At 37.8% G+C, this 20708-nt stretch overlaps 1 protein-coding gene across 1 annotated transcript in view; it reads right to left on the bottom strand.

Moving 5' to 3' along the window:
• The window catches only part of adgrb2 (adhesion G protein-coupled receptor B2), a 349244-nt gene that overhangs the window by 22953 nt on the left and 305583 nt on the right, over positions 1-20708 (bottom strand). Inside the window, exons 23-28 of the mRNA XM_067410949.1 lie at positions 18147-18232; positions 14578-14676; positions 10803-10974; positions 2184-2276; positions 270-309; positions 78-92 (exon numbers count right to left, since the gene is read on the bottom strand). Coding sequence (XP_067267050.1) covers positions 78-92; positions 270-309; positions 2184-2276; positions 10803-10974; positions 14578-14676; positions 18147-18232 — 505 coding nt within the window. The remainder of the gene's footprint in view (positions 1-77; positions 93-269; positions 310-2183; positions 2277-10802; positions 10975-14577; positions 14677-18146; positions 18233-20708) is intronic.

The raw sequence follows: 20708 nt of genomic DNA, 5'->3' as shown, positions 1-20708 counted from the left end.
TTTTGCAAAATAACAAACTATCGTCTAACACAAATGGCATACAAACAGGTATGTTCCAACTTAAGTGTGAGACTTACATGGGTGTCCTCTCTCTGCAAGTGAGGGAGAGACAACGATGTGCAGGGTTAACTTTACATTAACAAACTTAACTAAACAGCATTAGAACCAGGGCAATGTGAAAGAAACGGTGAGGAAAGTGCAAGAAAGAGAAAGCAAAGAGGTACGACAGCGATAGTGAAAGGCAAAATGGAGGGTCCAGAAATACTTACCCGTTTGACACGCCAAGTCCACATCTTTCTCAAAGTCCGTCTGTTGAGGTGAATGAAGGACAGAGGAAAGATTACTAAAGCTTGTTACAAATGACAAGCTGTCCATAAGTGTTTATATAGATGCCATTTCTTGATAATTTACATACAGTCAAACAGCTTTGGTATGGTGAAGGGTGGAGCTGAGCGCAGTTACAGACAGTATATGGTGGTTTAAGTCCATCAAAAAGAAACAAAATGTTCATTTTAGCAATCACCACACAGTATTTCGACAAAGTCCTAGTTTAATGCAACACATCTGCAACACCTCTACAATGAAAAGCAGATCCCTTAGCACCAGCACTAATTACAATGAAGCGAAGTGAAAATAAATTAGCATACTGCAGTCTGACACAGCTTGACTTGACTTTCCAAACAAAAGCACATTATTTTTATCAAAAGAGGGTAGGACCTTTAAAAAAAGATACAGTACAATGGACACAAACTGACTGCATCCCTCAGGGCAAACTGAAAACGTCCGTCCCAGAGCAGCTCTTTTTAACTCCAGGCCTTCATTTGAATGCAGCGTTGGCTATTGCTGCCAAAAGAATTGACTCTCAAAGGAGTTCAAAACAAAGCTTTAGTCAGGGCATTACACTGTGGAGCAATTTTAGTATTCCCAGTGAGAGCAACTTGTATGTATGCATATACCTGTGTGTTGAAGTTGAAGGAAAAGGCAAGAAAAGAGACCTGCGACTATGCAAAAGTTCTACTACACAGCCATTGAAACTAAGTTACTTTGCACTACCTATAACTTGAAGTCTGCTGACAGCTAGCCACTTATCTAATTAGCAGGCTAATATGCTCACAGTACGCTGTCAGCTACACTCTAACATTGAAAGCACTAACTCTAAAGCAAATACATGCAATCACGTTCATTTCAGAGACGTACGGTCATATGATTTTGCTCCAGCACTATGCTCTGGCTCTGGTGGAGAACGTGGGCATGGTTGTGGTTGAGTGTATGCATGTGGTTGTGGTTCAGGGTGTGAGTGTGGTTTTTGTCGAGAGTGTGGTTGAGAGCATGGACGTGGTTGTGGTTGAGGCCGTGGGCGTGGTTGTGATTGAGAAGGTGGGTGTGGTTCAGAGCCTGAGTGTGGTTCTGGTTGAGAATGTGGGTATGGTTATGGCTGTGTCCGTGACTGTGATTGGCCAAGGCTAGAGGAGGGTGGGCGGGGCAGGTTTGGTGGCAGCCTTGGCAGCACCCAGGTGAATATCGGAGTGAGCTGCACTGCTCCTGACTGTAGAGGCTTGGCCGGTGTGGGCACCTCTGCCGGCAAAGAGGCAGAACGGAGAAAAAGGAAGAGAGAGAGGAAAAGTGAGCGGTGAGCTGAGGAGAGAAAGTGAAAAGGTGGAGCAGACCTGCAGGGGCGGCGATCCCTCTCATCCAAACCGATCCACACACACACAATTGGAGAGTTCCTGCTGTAGTTACCATGGCTACATGCAAGTCTAGTCTTTGACATGAACAAATCACTGCAGGGCACTGGGTAAAGGAGTTAAAAGCGATATGAAATTGCCCCATAAGGTTATAAGTGCTAAATATGTTACTGACGTGCTTGATTGCTTTCTTGTATAAAGTTTAATTATATATTGTCAATTTATTTATAACTAGTTCAACCTTATTTCATCATGTGCAATGCTAACACATATTGTACAACTTCAATCTAAATACTAGAAACTGCGCAAAAAGTATAGTTGGGAGCTGACCAAGATTTTCAACCTTCTGTAATAGTCTTTCGCATTTGGCGAGCCACCTGCTCTGATTTACAATACAAATCCCATTTGAAACACATAGTAGCCCATGCTGTTTAAGAGAGGATGAGCCGACCCTCTGAGAGTCCCATGAGAGATGAGATGGAATGGAATGCTATTCACCATGATCTGCACCTGGCCGTTCTTGCAGGAGTCCGGAGAGTTTTCACTGTCGTCTTTGCAGCCACCCATCCTGCAACGCACTGCATCCTGCACCTGAGGTGGGAAGACATGGGTACCAACCAGAGTAAATCACAGAAGCTCAAATTTAAATCTAAAAGAATGGAATATACAGTATTGTTCCGCATATAAGACAATGTTTTTACTTAGAAATACATCTGAAAAACGGGTTTGTCTTATATGCAGGGTCTATACTTTTACATGTCAATAATACACCCACAAAATGCACGTAAAACAGAATGTAATATAAAAAGATCATGAGCGGAAAATGCTAACAGTGAAAGAAAAGCTTAGAGCCGCATGACTTTCAAGTTTGCCTCCCTAGCTGACAGGACCAAACTTCTCCCGTACATGATTTTAAAGTGTAAGATTGTACCCAGATTTCAAAACTGTGTTAAGATTTCACCTCTACTGTTAATTATTTTTTTTTAATGGTTTTCACTATGAGATGGATAGCCTAATTGTTATATAATTCAGATGAGCTGCAGGTTATTTTTATGGTATGCCAGCAAGTGGTTATTAGGGGCCAAGCACCGAAGGTGCTTAGGCACCTATTGTTATTGTTGGCGTTCCGTACGCTTATTATTATTAGGGGCCAAGCACCGAAGGTGCTTAGGCACCTATTGTTATTGTTGGCGTTCCGTACGCTTATTATTCTTCTTCTTCCGTTTCTTCTTCCGCTCTTGAAGTCTATGGCAGCCCATAGAACCGCTTGCGGGAAAGTTGTGAAATTTGGCACACTGTTAGAGGACAGTCTGACCTTTGTCCATAGCAAATTTGGAGTCTCTAACTCAATCCCTCTAGCGCCACCAGCTGTCCAAAGTTGCACTTATGTTTATGTTAATAACTTTTGAACCATAAGGGCTAGAAACAAAATTCCTTTTTCCTCTGATTCCTTAGGTCAAGTCGAATCGATTGCACCCTATGACGTCATTTTCCGTCATGAAAATTTTTCCACCATTTTGAATTTTCTGAAAAACCTACTTTTTCGAACTCCTCCTAGGCCGTTACTCCGATTTTCAAAAAAATGGAACCAGATCATCTTCAGACCATGCTGACAAAAAGTTATGGAATTCAAGTTGATTCCTCAAACCGCTTTCGAAAAACATGTGAACGAATTGTACGTAGTGCTTGCGAAAATAGACATAAGGCTGTATCTCCGCAACGCTTTATCGTATTCAGACCAAACTTGGTACATGTCATCACAAGCATGACCTGAGGCAACATGCATCGTTTCGGCGCAGTGCCACCTAGTGGTGCGGAGATATGAAAAATGGATATTTTTGCTTATAACTTCTGATGGGTTTGTCAAAAAAACAAAAATTTGGACTCGTTGGATTCGGGGCATCATGCCGAGTCGAATGATATCCAATTTTTCCATATTGGCCGTTTTAGCTGTCGGCCATTTTGAATTTTGTGCTAAAATGCTGTATTTTACAAACGCATTAGCGTATCGTTATGAAACTCGGTATGGGTCATCAGAACAATGCCCTGAAGCAGCCTGAGAAGTTTCGGACCAGCGCCACCTTGTGGTCAAAAGTTATAACAAAATTTACAAAAATGCTAATATTTTGTCTATATTAACCAATTGTAATGAAACTGGTCTCAGTAGATTCCTTGGGTCATGCTGAGAACAAAGATATCAAATTTGCCATAGTCAGCTGAAATTCCTGTCCGCCATATTGTTTTACTTTAAAAACCTACTTTTTCGAACTCCTCCTAGACCGTTGCTCCGATTTTCACCAAAATTGAACCGTATCATCTTCAGACCATGCCGACAAAAAGTTATGGATTTCAAGTTGATAAGTCAAACCGTTTTCGTATACCAGAGCAAAACATTTGAGATATGATGCAAAAATGACTCTTGAAGCTGTATCTCTGCAATGTTTTATCATATTCAGACCAAACTTGGTACGTGTCATCACAAGCATGACCTGAGGCATCATACAGTGTTTCGGCGCAGCGCCACCTACTGGAGTGGAGATATGAATAATGGCTATTTTTGCTTATAACTTCTGATGGGTTTGACCAAAATTCATAAATTTGGTATGGTTCATCAGGACAATGCCCTGAAGGAGCCTGAGAAGTTTCGGACCAGCACCACCTTGTGGTCAAAAGTTATAACAAAATTTACAAGGCATGATGCAAAAACGACTCTTGACGCTGTATCTCTTCAGTGCTTTGACATATTGACACCAAACTTTGCAAGTGTTATTGTCACCTCACTCTGACCATACGACAACAATTTGGACACAGCGCCACCTATTGGTCGAAAGTGATGAAACAGTAAATCCTCATTTTTGATCATTTTTCAGCTCTTTTACCTAAAATGATCTTAATAGGTCTTTAATTGCTCACTGCTGCTGTTGGTCTGATGCTCACAGCCATGTTGGCTGGCTTCTTGTGCTGTTTTTGTGCTTGGCCCCGTAATTGCTGCTTGCAGCTATATTTTTTAAATGTAATCATCCGTACATTTTTCCAGTATTTACCATAATTTCAATACAAAAATTTAAATATGAAAAATAAGCAATATGAATTTTTTTCCCAAATAAAAGCATTTTCTTTATAAAAAATTTCGAAAATGTACATTTTGAAAAAAAAAAAAAAGGGGGGGGGGGGGGTCATCTTATAATCAGGGTCGTCTTATATTTGAAACAATATGGTAAAACAAGAAAGCAACCAAACAAATACGAAAACATCATAATTTCAAACCTCTATAAAGACAATCATACAGCAGCATAATATGGTTGTCAGTCCTGTTTGTGTTCAAACACAATTTCAGCTATAAAAGAGAGTGTCAACTACATTCTATAACCATAGTGACTGCTTAAAATTTCAGGAGTCACAGTTGAATTTTGAGAGTGAGTTTGGTTAGTTTGTGCTATATGAATGGAACCACAGTAGATTAGTTGTCTGTCAAGACCGTGCTTTGCAGATGTCAATCACTAATGTTAGGGTTGTCATTCTCCCAGTTTCTGAAAAATGGCAGAAAATGAGATGTGTGTGGTCGAAGAGAGACAAAAGAGGGTTCCAGCAGAGGGGGAAAAACAAAGAACAGAAAACTGGAATGCTGTCAACACAGATCCGAAAGGATAAAAGCAGTAGTGAGAATGGTAGTTAAGATTGTTATATCACTATAAGGACAAAAAATTAATAAGAGGGGTGAATATCTTCCCACAGTCATGTTAACATGAAACTAATGATGATAGTAAATATCCTAAAGACACTAGCAGCTTCTATTCACTCAGGAGAATCTTTTGGTTTCATCTAGTTAGCTTAGTAAATCAACAGAGGGCATCCATATGCAATTTCTCCAAAAACTTTGATGTTAGTTTATATTCCCAAGTGTAAAAGAAAAATGGCAGTGAGCCTGTCTGCATTTCTGCAGGAAGGGTTTACATAACTGCAAATGCATATGCTCTACAACAATAGGAAGGAAGACACTCCCTTTCATCAAAAAAAAAAAAAAAAGAAAAGAAAAGAAAAAAAGACAATGTGATAGGCTGTTTCCCCTGACGACAGTGTAGCCTTAGCAACGGGATGCCACTCATTTGCATACAGATTTATGGCCACAACGCCTACAGAATGACCAAGTGAAAGCACAGTGTCTCCTAACTAGGAAGATCAGAGCTCTTGTTGCCAACAAAGACATAATAACTGAGATTTTCTTATACTATCTGGATGCATGATAAAGGCCCCTCTCGGGAGATCCAGTCACAAGAGGACAGAGTTAAATACTGGTGTAAACTGATGTCTTAGAAATGCACTCTGATTCGACTGATCAAACACTGTCAGGAAAATAAATAAATAAATTATATATATATATTATATATATATATATATATATATACACACACACACAGTGGTGTGAAAAAATGCTTGCCCCCACCCTCCTGATTTTTATTTTTTTTGCATGTTTGTCACACTTTAATGTTTCAGATCATCAAACAAATTTAAATATGAATCAAAGATAACACAAGTAAACACGACATGCAGTTTTTAAATGAAGGTTTTTATTATTAAGGGAAAACAAAATCCAAACCCACGTGGCCCTGTGGGAAAAAGTTCTTGCCCCCCCCTGCTGTTAAAACATAACTTAACTGTGGTTCATCACACCTGAGTTCAGTTTTTCTAGCCACACCCAGGCCTGATTACTGCCTCACCTGTTCGCAATCAAGAAATCACTTAAGTAGGACGTGCCTGACAAAGTGATGCAGACCAAAAGATCCTCAAAAGCTACACATCATGTTGAGATCCAAAGAAATTCAGGAACAAATGAGAAAGAAAGTAATTGAGATATCAGTCTGGAAAAGGTTATAAAGCCATTTCTAAAGCTTTGGAACTCCAGCAAACCACAGTGAGAGCCATTATCCACAAATGGTGAAAACATGGAACAGTGGTGAACCTTCCCAGGAGTGGCTGGCCGACCAAAATTACCCCAAGACCTCAGCGACGACTCGTCCAAGAGGTCACAAAAGACCCCACAACAACATCCAAAAAACTGCAGACCTCACTTTCCTCAGTTAAGGTCAGTGTTCATGACTCCACCATAAGAAAGAGACTGGGAAAAATGGCCTACATGGCAGAGTTCCAAGACGAAAACTGCTGCTGAGCAAAAAGAACATAAACGCTCGTCTCAGAATGCCAGAAAACATCTTGATGATCCCCAAGACTTTTGGGAAAATACTCGAGACATAAGTTGAACTTTTTGGAAGGTGACGCCAGACACCATTACGTCTGGCGTAAAAGTAACACAGCATTTCAGAAAAAGAACATCATACCAACAGTAAAATATGGTGGTGGTAGTGTGATGGTCTGGGGCTGTTTTGCTGCTTCAGGACCTGGAAGACTTGCTGTGATAAATGGAACCATGAATTCTGCTGTCTACCGAAAAATCCTGAAGGACAATGTCGTGACCTCAAGCTGAAGAGAACTTGGGTTCTGCAGCAGGACAATGATCCAAAACACACCAGCAAGTCCACCTGAACTTGGAGAGACTTCTTTCAAAAACATAAAAAAAAATCTTACTGACCCCAAACCTTTAAATGGTAGTGAACACGAACAAGACTTTACAGAACATCTTTGGTTCGCCTGATCTCAGACCCTCCTCTAGACAAAGTGTTCACTGGAGGCACAATTGAGACGCATGTTAATTCTACAACATATTGTACATATCCCAAGTGGTTGATCTGCCACGACCTTTATGGTTTGCAAAGGTTACACGCTGAACAAATGACACTTTAATCTACTCGCGTCCTCAGAATAGCATCAAGCATATGCTGTAGAAACACTTTATTTATTGACTGCACATTCTCTGCACTGTTTAGTAAATCCCTTCTCTTTCTATTCAACTGAGCATGAGTTATCATGCTGCAACACTATTCACCGGCCTAGACCAGAATATGTAATCAGTCTGCCTCCCTCCCCACTACTAAAATTACGATGTGCTGGAACACTAGGCTGTTTCGCAACACAGAGCAAGAGACGGTCTCATTCTCAGAGTTTGTTTATGGATGACTGTCTGCTGAGTCAAAGCTGTAGACGTATCAGAGTGACAGCCGATGGCATGCCTTCTAGATACTCTCTATCTTCACTAATGCATGAGAACAAACTATTCCCCCACTCATTTGCCTGTGCTAATCATGAATGCTGCCTTTCCATTGTTGCCTCAGTCATTTCAAAGTGTAATTCGCACATCAAACTGCATATAGCGCAAGGATCCGGTGCACAAACTCCACTCCACTCTCTTGTTTTGCTAAAGCTATTAGGGATTACATCAAAGCCTTGCCAGGGATTTTCATATATTTACTAAAATAATACCAGGATTTATTTTACTCTAATCCGTTGGTTTTGCGATATTGATTTAACATATATGGCTTAGCGATTTGGAACTGATTTTCTCTCTCCCTTCTCAAACTCCATCAGCATATTTTGATTTACCAGATACATGAAAGTCAGCCAAGTTACCACAGTACATGGTGGAGAGTTGAAACTGTCACATTTTGGCTACAGTGTGACTATAGTTTGACTCACAAGATGATTTATTTATGGCTGCTCAGATCAACCCGTTATTACGTGAAAGCAGTGCATGCTATTTCAAAAAAATTGATTATGTGTGCGATCTAAGCCAAGTTTCATTCCTAAGTGAACCTTAAAATAATGGACTGAAATAAAAATCCTCCTGCAATCTCCATTTAAATACACCTCAGACTGTCCTCTAGGACTGGCAGTATAACTGGCACAAATTTTATTTTTTATATTGTTATGGCTAATCACACACACATAATTGGGGCAGTCATGACCTAATGGTTAGAGAGTCAGACTGGTAACCCAAAGGTTGTAGTTTAGATTCTCAATACCAGCAGGAAATGACTGAGGTGCCCTTGAGTAAGGCACCTAACCCCCAATCACTCACTGGACACAACAGCAAAAATGACTGCTCTAGGTGTGTGTGTCCACGGTTTGCAGTTTGTGTGTGTGTTCACTACTCATGCTTTCTAATGTGTGTACAGTAACTTTGATGGGTTAAATGGAGTTACCATACTTCACCTTCACATGTCACTTTCAAAATATTGCAACGGAGAAGGAGGCTATAAAAAAGGAGGCTGTGAAAAAAATCTGCATTGTTTATCTTTTTGATCTTTCATTCAAAAAATTCACAAAATTTTAACCTTTCATTGAAGGAAAATAATTGAAAATGGGGGAAAAAGCTCTATCAAATACTAACAGATAAAAAATCAAAACCTGACCACTTCTGCTAGAAATCCAATAATGGGCAGTGGTTGGATCTTCCATCAGGACAATGATCCAAAACAAACATCAAAACCAACACAAAAATGTGTCACTGAGCACAAAATTAAGCTTTTGCCATGGCCATCCCAGTTCCCTGACCTGAAACCTAAAGAAAATGAGTGGAGTGAACTGAAGAGAAGAAGCACCAACATGGAGCTGGAATCTGAAGGATCTGGAAAGATTCTGTATGAAGGAATGGTCTCTGATCTCTCCTCAGGTGTTCTCCAAACTCATCAGGCATTATAGAAGAAGACTCAGAGCTGTTATTTTGGGAAAAGGAGATTGCAATAATTGGGTGCCAACAACTGTGGCCAACATGAACTAGAGACAAACATATTTCATAATGAGCGTTTCCACCCATTTTCAATTATTTTCCTTCAATGAAAGGTTAGAATTTTGTGAATTTTTTGAATGAAAGCTCAAAAAGATAAACAATGCAGATTTATTTTCACAGCCGCCTTTACTCATATTTACTAAGGGTGCCAATATTTGTGGAGGACACTGTATATATACATAAAATAGGGCTGTCAAGCGTTGTAAATTAATCACGCATCAAAACAAATTATCCCCAAAACATAATTTAAAGTCATTGTTGTGTTAAATAAGAACAAAAAATAGCTTTAGAAAGAAATGTTTTATTTGCTTTAACATAATGTTTTACACATAAACTAGGCTTCAATGGCCATGAGGGTGAATAAATGTTGGCAGAATTTTCACTTTTGTGTGAACTATCTCTTTAATGGGTTTACTATTAATATGGAAATATGAAATTATTTTTTAATGAAACAATACTCTAAATAAGAAACTAAAACTGCCAGTAGGTGGCGCTAAATGTCTTAATGAGTAAGCCATTGAGTCATTCATTCATTCGATTCAAATAAATGGCTGATTCATTCATGAATGAAGTAAATGGCGCTCTTTATGAATGGGTTCAATGATTCGTTCAAAATGCGGACTCATTCAGAAACACTGCTGTGTGTTGCTCGGAGACACAACAGTTCTGCTCTGGCTTAATGGTAATATTTTTGTTGGAAAAATTGAGCAAAAATAAACAATGCTGTGTCTAAAATAATACAGTATTAACATTATTGAGCTGTTGTATAAAATCATATACATTTGCACTTGTGCTATTGGGGATAACCACACTCATGTGTTATTGCGCTTGTTACTCCTGTGATATAAATCATATGATATAAATATGAGACAGGGGCACACAGGGGCATTTTTGCCCTGATATCTTACATTTTCAGGGCATTCTAACTGCTTTCTATAGGCTCTCAGGCTCTAGATTTGGTGCGGGGCCAGTACGTTAAATGTATTAATGCAGTTTTTTCCATAAATAATTAAATTAACACGTTAAAGCACATTAAACACACACACACACACACACACACACACACACACATAATATATATATATATATATATATATATATATATATATATATATATATATATATATATATATATATATATACCCACACACACTACCATTGGTTTAATTTTTTTTTAATAGACAGTTGAAAAGAACTATTGATGAATTAAGTGCATCCTATAATTTCATAAAAATATTGATTCTTTTCAAAAAAATATTACTGACGCCAAACTTATATTTTAATTTAATACAATTAATACTATATTAAATTAATATCCTAAGATAGCATGTTCGCTCGGACATCCCTAAGAACATTTATTACAAATTTGGCTTCTATCCTTCACTGGACCCCAGTACATTCAGCATTAGGGTTGTAAAAAAAAGTAACCCACTGACCTCTCTGCGCATGGCACAGTGCACGGTGATGATGACGAATCCCTGGACTGAGTCAAAGACGGCGAAGAGCACCTGGAAGAGGGTTGATCGGCGGTCTGTGATGGCCAGCACAGCTGACATCCACGTGAGTGCCAACAGAGGGAGAACCACACAAGAGCTCCATAACGATGCCCTATGCAGAGAGAGTACAGAACAAAATGCATTTCATCCTCTGTGCAGCAAGGTGGTGATGTCACTGCACCTGGAATCATTAGCCATTAAGATCAACTATTATCACGATTAGAGTCAAGCTATGGGAGCATTGATGAGGTTTAGAAACCAGCACAGCACAGCACAGGCATTTAACTGAGTGTCAATACAGCGTCAATGTATGAGCAATTAGTGGTAATACTTAAAAACCTGATATCCCAGATCAAGTGGTTGCTACATTTTGTGTGCAACATACTGAGTAGTTATAGAGTATATTTAAAAATGTACCACGGTTACCAAATTATATTACCAAATATGTAGCAGATTTCCAAGTTTGATACAATTTTTAACATATTTATGAATACACTCAACATGCGTTAACTTGGTATGAGCCACCAATCATCAAACAGACTAAATCCAGTATTACTTTATTTTACTTCACAAATTATTCATTTTTATTTTATGTTTTAGGTAACTATGGTTGTCATTGTCCATTTTTAATGAATGAATGAAACATGATCATGCAAAGATAGTCCATTTGATAGTCTACTTCAGACATTCTACTAACTATAAGTAACTTTGCAACTATATGTCAACTAGCAGTCATTCGAGTGTTAGTAGACTTACAGTTTTTTACAGATGCTAGGACACATTTCTCAATACTTAGGTGACTTTTGCAAAACTCTTCACACAGTTCTCCTAACCAACTTTCATCCTGGCACAGCAGTTAATTTCACATTCAAAATTCACTAAATCTACCAAAACACTTAATTCATATCTCAGATCAACTCATTCTTCCAGAACACTAGCAAAGGTTTTCACCCAGCAAACACACTTTGTCAGTCATAAAACACTGACCTAAAAATACTAACATCAGTTAGCATTATGCAATGTTTTCTTTTTTAAGATTTCTTTATAAAACAAGAATGACACTCTCTATTGTTTATAATTCACTGCAGTACATGTTACATGGTCCATGTTTACATTACAGAACAAAATCATTCCTAAGTTTCCCCTTTTGAATGGATGGTAATGAAACGGAAAGACTAATGCTTGTGTAGGTGTTCAGTTTCATCTAATTGCTTTGATAGTATTTGATTTTTTAGATTCAGAATATATTTCATAACTATATTACTGTAGAAATGCAGCATATTTTATTCGTATTCAGTTTTGTATTATGTTATTGTTTTGAACATAAGTTTAACAGTTTTGAAAACAGTATGTAAGCATGTGCAAACTGGCCTGTACGTACAAAGAGTTTTGGCAGTTGTTGTGTCTGAGTGAGAAAAGAATTCATGAAATTTGAGAGATGTAGTCATTGAATGCATTTTGTACCAAAGCAATGATAATTGATCCTCAGTTTAGCCCACATAGACTTCTGTTGTGCTCACTGTGTGAAGAGTTTTGCAAAAGTGACCTAAGTATTGAGAAATGTGTCCTAACGCCTGTGAAAAACTGTAATATCTGCTAACACTTCCCAACAGACATTCTACTGACAACATGTAACTTTACAAGAACATGTCAACTTATTCTATTGACCCTAACTAACACTAAAAGTTAGTTGACATGTAGTTGCAAAGTTACTTATAGTTAGTAGAATGTCAAAAGTAGACTACTGAAATAAAGTGTAACCTATTATTGTTTTTTTTTTTGTTTTTTTCTTCAATTCAAAGACACACATGGTCAATCCAGTTAGGACACACTCTCAGTTTGTTTGTAAATCAGACAAATAATTGGTGTTCATAATGCTGAGCACTCATGCTAACACTCCCTAAGAGATTTCCAACATGTTGCTAATCCTACAGGAGTGTTTTGGTTCTGCATCATGCAGAGCCTATTTAGATAAATATTAGGTGTCAGTATGGACTTGTCTGCTTAAGCTCAGCGAAGCAAGGGCTCACCACAGCTGGGCATCAATTTAACATCTTCACGCTGCACTGACTCAGTCTCCTGCGTGTGACTGTGATGGGACGGACATTAGCAATGAGACAAAATGAATTCTCATGCTCATATAAGAGCAATGCAGAAAAAGGAAGACAAGGTTGACTTGATATATGTAAAATAGCATGACTCAAATTCAGTGTCCTCCCCTAACTAACTGTGGAGAGAAAGCATGGGGTTTGGGTAGAGCAGGAACTCTGGTCTCAGAGAAAATGAGGTAATCGGTGGGATCATGTGAACATGGTCCAACCAAACTTCCTTTAGGAAGTTGTCTTCATTAATTTCTATGAATGGAAGCTGTATTATGGCGCCACACACACATGCCCAATATTTACACTCAGATAGCTGAGACAGAAAAAATGCAGACAGCAAGAATGAGATGAAGAAAAAAAAAATGACAGAGAAAGAGGAACAGAGAGGCAATATCATTCATTTCATTATCATTTCAATAACATGACTCCCTCCAGCAAATAGAGGAGACGAGTCCAATTTATCCAAAGCCAAAAGAATCAGAGGTGGCCCTTGATCCACACTCTGGTTCTTTACCTCTTCAAAGAGCACACCGTGTTTGTGTGTATGTGCATGTATTTGTGCTTTTGATATGGCTATCAATTTAACACATTCATTTTTTTTTTTTTTATTAATTTTTATTAATAATAATATACCACCCCTGTCATGTACATAAGGGATGCAGGTGTTCTACTGCACCAATGTTTTTGCAACAGTCTACAGTCAGCACAGGAAAAACCCTGTTAGGAATATTTTTGTCTGATTTTCAAGGTAAAATATTTTAAAACCCTTGAAATAAGATAATTATATAAATTTACAACATTAACATATTAGGACTATTAGTCATACACTGGATCTTGAATATAAGTGTATTTTGTCTTACTGCATGCAGTGGAAGATGTTTTTTTTAACTTGTTTTTAAATTTTGTACTAAATACAAGTGAAATAATTTGCATGTGGCAAGACAAAACACACTTGTATCAAATCAAAGACATAATGTTTTAATAACAAGTCTTAATATTTTACACAATTAGACAAAAATACTTAAGAACAGGGTTTTTGCAGTGCAAAGATGTCTACTGGCATGCGCACACAAAACAAAACCAAACAAAATAAAACAAAACCAAATGAAACAAAACAAAACAAAAAACAAAACAAAACAAAAACAAAGCAAAGATAAGCAAAACAACAACAAATGCAAAACAAAATACAAAACAAGCAACAACAAAATCAAAACAACAACAACAACAACAACAAAAAATGCACTAAATAAATGACCCCTAAATCTGCCTTGGAGACTTTTCAACTTGATTTCGACATGTTTTGCAGTGACTTGTAGTTCTTTATGTTTGACGAATAAAAAATATGAACGTCTAAAGACATTTTTTTGTAATGTCTATTCAGTGATTTCCAATATTGTAATGCCTTAAATGATCGTCTTTGAGGGAATTTCTCGGCAAAGATTTAAGAAAATGATTTTCGCAGTGTGGTTCAGGAGTGTGCAGACATGAGGGTGGCTCTTTGAAGAGTTTCTGTTTCTTACTGTCAGTGTTGGGCTCTAGAGAGAGAAAGAGAAAAAAAGAAAGATATGGAGAGGAAAGTAAGAGACAAAGAGAGAATATGGAATGAAACTAACATGGCGCTGCTGGCGGTAGAGCTGGACAGGGCGGTACTGGAGATCACGCCACACTTGGAGCATTTCAGGAGCAGCCTGCTACGCGCTTCCAACGGTGGACTTCAGGACCCAATACACACATACACACACACACGCACACACATACATATATTCACATGGGAAAGAGATTGACATGACACACAAAAGCAGGGAGATAGGGAGGAATATAATTTCACTCATAAATATCCATCCATACAACAACATTCATGCCAATTCGCACAAACGGCACAAAGGTAAAAGGATGAATGCAGATTGGAGGGAAATTGCAAATGGAATATTTGGATAATGACAACAAAACAAGTACATAAGGAAAGGGGACACATAATAGAGAGGGAAAAAAAGAGAAAGACAAAATTAAAGTAATGAAAAGAGAACAGCATCAAGCAATGAACAACAGCAACGACAGAGCGAGATCTGTAATGAATGTCACAGCGTGAAAGTGGCTTGTGTGTGTGTGACAGAGAGAGACAATGAAGGCAGGAATATGATAAAATGAAGAGAAACACAGTAGAATACGACCACAGATCATTAACAATCAGCAGATGGGAGCTGCAAAGACTAACCTACTTCAGCTGCTCACTGAAGTGGGTGTGTGTTTTAGGAGTATTTGTGTGTGAAAACAGGAGAAAGACTGATATAAAGAAAAGGATAGTCTCTCACTGTTGACACACTCTCACACACACACACACACACACCTGATACGGCTCGTGATCCCCTGATTTGTGTAAGCATTGTTAGAAAGCAGATCAGCACGTCCAGGTTGGTCTCCCTCAGGTCATTAACCAGGAAGTTCAGTTTTTAATGAACCCAGTCACAATCCCCCTCAGCTTTATAAATAAAGATCTGGGGTGTAAAAGTGGCACTAAAGATTTAAAGGAGAATGAATACTATTTCTGTCAGTAAAAAATGGATAGTGTATGTATGAATATGTGAATACAAATGTATTTTGTCTTGTTCCATTGGGAGAAATGTTTAAATTAAAGGAAATTTATGCTAAAACCAAACCAAACACAACAAGACAAATTACACTTGTATTCAAAATTCATTCTAAGAAAATCTGGATATCTTAAATCTTATGCAATTTTACTTTTAAGGTACATTATTTTTATTTTAAGGATAAGACTAAGATAATAATAATAGTAATAATACAATCAAAGACAAACAGAATATATTTCAATTAAATACTGTTCTTTTGAACTTTCGATTCATTAAAAATCCAAGGGGGAAAAAATCATCACGGTTTCAACAAAAACATTAAGCAGCAAAAACTTTTTTCAACATTTATAATAATAAGAATCATAACTAATAATTAAACACAAATAATATATTATAATAACTGAGCACCAAATCACAATAATAAATTAAATTTTAAATATCAATTCAAATATATATTCAAACCGTTTTATGTAAATTGAAATAATATTTCACAATATTAGTTTTACTCAATTTTCGATCAAATGAATATAGCTTTGGTGAGCATACGAGACTTCAAAAACATGAAAAAATCTGAATTATTCCAAACTTTTCACTTCTAGTGTGTATATACTGTACATCTACTGTAAACTCACACTACTGGTTGAGCCAGTGTTGCTACAGTATTTTGGGCAACACTGTGTTTATAAACATACTTAGTTATTTAGGGTACAGTTACATACACTTGACTCTCATTTCTTATTTGTGCATTATTAGACCATTGTTAATCAAAGCATTGTTCCAATTTTAGTAGTATTTTATGTTAGTGTTCTGAGAGGCTGATTGAAACTGTAAAGGTAACAAAAGACAGTTTCATGTCACTGAGTTGGAGAAAGTGCTTAGAACATCTGAAATATGCAAATGACGGGGCACTCGGGGTCAGCAACTAAGAGCAGAAGCAGCTCAAAACACAGTGGACACACTCATTTACACACACACAACCTTAAAACAAAAGCAAAATACTAAATTTAGTATCATTCTAAAGAAAATAGAGTGATGCTTGCCTGTGTGAAACCCACTGTTATGATCCTAGAGTGTTGAGGGTGGTTGCTAGGGCATTGCTATGCAGTTGCTAAGGTGTTTTGAGCAGTTTCTTACTGGCTCACTCCAAACTCTCTGATATTTTGGTCTCTAGATATGGTTTGAATCCCACCTTGAGGTCTTTTGTGTCATCCGCCAGATGTAGTCTTCGCTTTGAAAAGTAATAGCACACCCCCTCCCAATTACCCACATATTTTGAGGTATTATTCATGTCCATACCACAGAGCATGAAGAGTTACGTGACAAAATTTAATACTTGGGTTTAGAGACTGACAACCCCCTAAGATCAAAATATGAGCAAATCCAAATATGTTTGCTGCATGAAAAATAAAAAAGAAAAAAAGTTTGCCACTAAAAACAGAACTTCCACATTGCATACTTGCATACAGTATATGTGAAAGACAGCATGAGAGAGTGTGAATATGGAAATGAGTCAAACTGAATTTAAACATTGGGACATTTTTATATACAAGCCACTAGCTGAAAAATCCATAGTTAGCCATTGCAGCTCCCAACATGTATTGATTTCCCTTGTACATAAACATTTCAGGAAAAGAAAAGAGGAAGAAGAAAAAAAAAAGGCAAATCAATTAGGGCAAAATTGCAAAATGTACTCTTGCCTGGAGGGATTACAAATATCCAGTCATTGGATTAGCTCAGATCTCTGATTAGCTCCTCATTCAATTAGTAAGACCCACAGTTTCCTGCAAAGATATCGGTATGGTGGTCCACCAAAGCAATGCCACATATCTAAATGACATTTGTGCAGCATGCATTCAAAGCAGAGAGGCTATCGGTACCCATTAGACACACTAATTCAGTTGCACTGTAAGCATTAAGGCTGTTCTCATGCCTTCAGTATAGTATTGGCGAAAACAGGCTTATGCATAGCAATGAGCTTGACAGCAGTTGACCAGTGAGCTCATTTTAGACAATGCACTGCACTTAAAAATGGAGATTTCGTTAGTTTAATTAAAGATGGAGGGCTGTGAGAATGCTCTTAAAGTTTCCAGGTAGCGGATTCATGGTGCAGAATGGGAATATTCAATCTCTCAGTGTTTAGCCTCTCGTTTGAGGTGAGGGATGTGGCGGTCCACTCATTAACACAAGTGTTTAATGGATCACTCTGCTTTGTGTCCAATCAAACAAAGGCAAAACAGAACAAGTGTTTTAAAAGCACAAGGGCTCCTTGATCCTGCCAGTATGTGCAGTTACATGAACAATGAATATACACTTAGCTAATGACAGAGCTATCAGAGAACTAGCCTGAGGTTAGCAGGCCAGCAAATCAATACAAGTCCATTAATGAAGCTGTCATATCTTGGCTTTCAGTCTGAAGTTTTTCAACTTTTAGTGGTAGTGTGTGTGCGAGAGAGAGCATGAGTAATTTATTTCACCCATACATATATTTGACAGGATATTTTAAAACCTTCAACAGGCCAGTGGTAAATGAGTGACTTGGTGCAAATCCAGAAATAGATGGGTATCATATAGCCATTGCTTTGACCTTCACTTACCCTGCTCTCTGCTTTTTGGACTTGTCTGAGATACCATCTCGAGACATGAGCTTGTTGAAAACCACTATTCCAATCAGCATGTTAACCTGCAAGAAAGAGACAGTGTATTGTGTTATTTTATTTGTTGGAAGTTTTGCAGTTAATTCCATGATATATAAGATTCAAGTCAGGATCTTGTTTAGCCAGTAAAATTTAGCTGGTTAAGCTGCCACCATGATCTTAGCAGTGTTGCTTGCTAAGCTAGTTAAGAACAGGGTTGTGCACCATTCCGAACTTTAAAATCTAACTACTTAATATGTGATATTGACAGGTAGTGGTTGAAATGAGTACTGCAGTCCAGTTTCATATATTGGAGAGAGTTGTTTCCCCCATCCCCCCCTCCTCAGACTTGATGCTCATGCAGGTTGCCAGATTGAGGAAACGCAACTGCAATCTCTGACCCAGTTCGTTTGCTGGCTTCAATTGCTCCAATATGCTGTGTTTTCAAAATTTAAATTCATATACCTAAACTTTTTAACCAGAAAAACAAAGTTTGACAAGTTTGAAAGTTTTGAAAAAATGCCTTAAATTTTGAAGCTTTATAGGCAGGGTTTATAGACAGACATACAGACAGACGGATGGACAGATGGATGGATTGACCGACATACAGTGCTCAGCATAAATTATCTTTTTCCATTCTTCAAGAATGACCTCTTTTAGAGGCTGGATGGAGAGTGATGCTCAACTCGTCTCTTCAGAATTCCCCATAGGTGTTCGATTGGGTTCAGATCAGGAGCCACTGAATCACTTTCACCCTGTTCTTCTTCAGAAATCCAACAGTGGCCTTAGATGTGTGTTTAGGATCATTGTCATGTTGGAAAAGTGCAGGACGACCAAGGGCACGGAGTGATGGTAGCATCTTCTCTTTCAGTATAGAGCAGTACATCTGTGAATTCATGATGCACTCATGCAGCCCCTCATAAGGACACTGCCACCACCATGTTTCACTGTAGGAACATGCATTTGTCTTTGTATTCCTCACCTTTGCGACGCCATACAGTTTTGAAGCCATCAGTTCCAAAACTGTATGGGAAATAGTCACCTCAGTTTGGCTTTCTACTTCTTTAGATAACTGCAGTAAACTTGCCGATTTTCTTCAACCCTTCTCATCAGAAGACGCTCCTGTCGAGGTGTTAACTTCCGTGGACGACCTGGACATCTCTGTGAGATGGCTGCAGTTCCATCTTTTCAAAATTTATGTACCACTTTGCTACAATATTCTGACTGATAAGTAAAGCTTTGCTGATTTTCTTGTAGTCTTCACCTTTCTGGTGTAATGCAATTATTTTCTTTCTCAGGTCTTGTGACATTTCTCTTCCATGTGGTGCCATTGCTGACAGCATGAAATGGGAAGGGGTTTTAACACCCTTTTATAGTCAACTGTCTGCTGGACACCTGTGTAATGAATAATTAGACTCACCTGGGGTTGAATTCTTGTTAAATTAGACATTTGTAGTCTAAAATTTGGCTTTGCTCCAGAGACTTTCAGTGGGGTGTACTTATTTTTGCATCACCCTAATTTGAGTAAAACTGAAAATTTAGTTATCTAAATTATATTATTAACCTTACTTTCATGTTATAAGTTAAATAGATGTTATATACAACTTAGTCTTGTCAACATTTTGGAAATTATTTTAGTGTTCACTGAGATATTGTTTAAAATGTAAATTTTCAAACGGGGTGTACTCATTTACACTGAGTGTTGTACATACATACAGATAGACAGATTAGATAGATAGATAGATAGATAGATAGATAGATAGATAGATAGATAGATAGATAGATAGATAGATAGATAGATAGATAGATAGATAGATAGATAGATAGATAGATAGATAGATAGATAGATAGATAGATAGGTGTCTGTGACAGGTGTTGTAGATTTAAGTCTAGAAGCACATGAGCAGGTGGGATCATGAAGAAACAGTAATGCTCTCATGTGTCTCATCTGTTCTCTCTCGATCTCTCAGCAGATTGTTGTTTAGTCTGCTTCAGCCAACTGCCCACTGGACACACAGAGCACCAAAGAGGAGCTTAGACTAAGGCTATGGAAAGACCACAAACATATGTGCTTGTGGTACATACTGGATTTGAGCCAAGCCTTGCTGTATACTGTTTCTTGTGCATTACAACATGAAGGCAGATGGTTGTAGGTCAGATCTCTTCCTGTTCGAAGTTTATGTGTATAGAGCTTTCACTCTACACATTTTTTTCAAAGCAGCTACAGAGAAAAAAAACATGTATGTTTCATGCATGTTTCATTATTTTAGCAGTAAAAGAGAAGTGTGTGAAAGTAATGTCCATATGGCAGTTATATATAACTACAAGTCAATACACAAATTATGTAGTTAGTAAACATCATATATTAAGTTAAGCTGACATAATGAACATGTTAGGTAATGATTACAGCTTGAGATCGTAATGATTACAACATAAGGATAATATTTGACAACTTTTTGCTAAGTGGCATCTGACCACTCTCCACCAATGCATGAACTCTGGCAGTTGCATTTAACTTATGTT

The sequence above is a fragment of the Chanodichthys erythropterus genome, chromosome 15 (genome assembly GCF_024489055.1).
Source record: "Chanodichthys erythropterus isolate Z2021 chromosome 15, ASM2448905v1, whole genome shotgun sequence".
Lineage (NCBI taxonomy): Eukaryota > Metazoa > Chordata > Actinopteri > Cypriniformes > Xenocyprididae > Chanodichthys > Chanodichthys erythropterus.
This window is presented reverse-complemented; position numbering and strand designations above follow the sequence as displayed.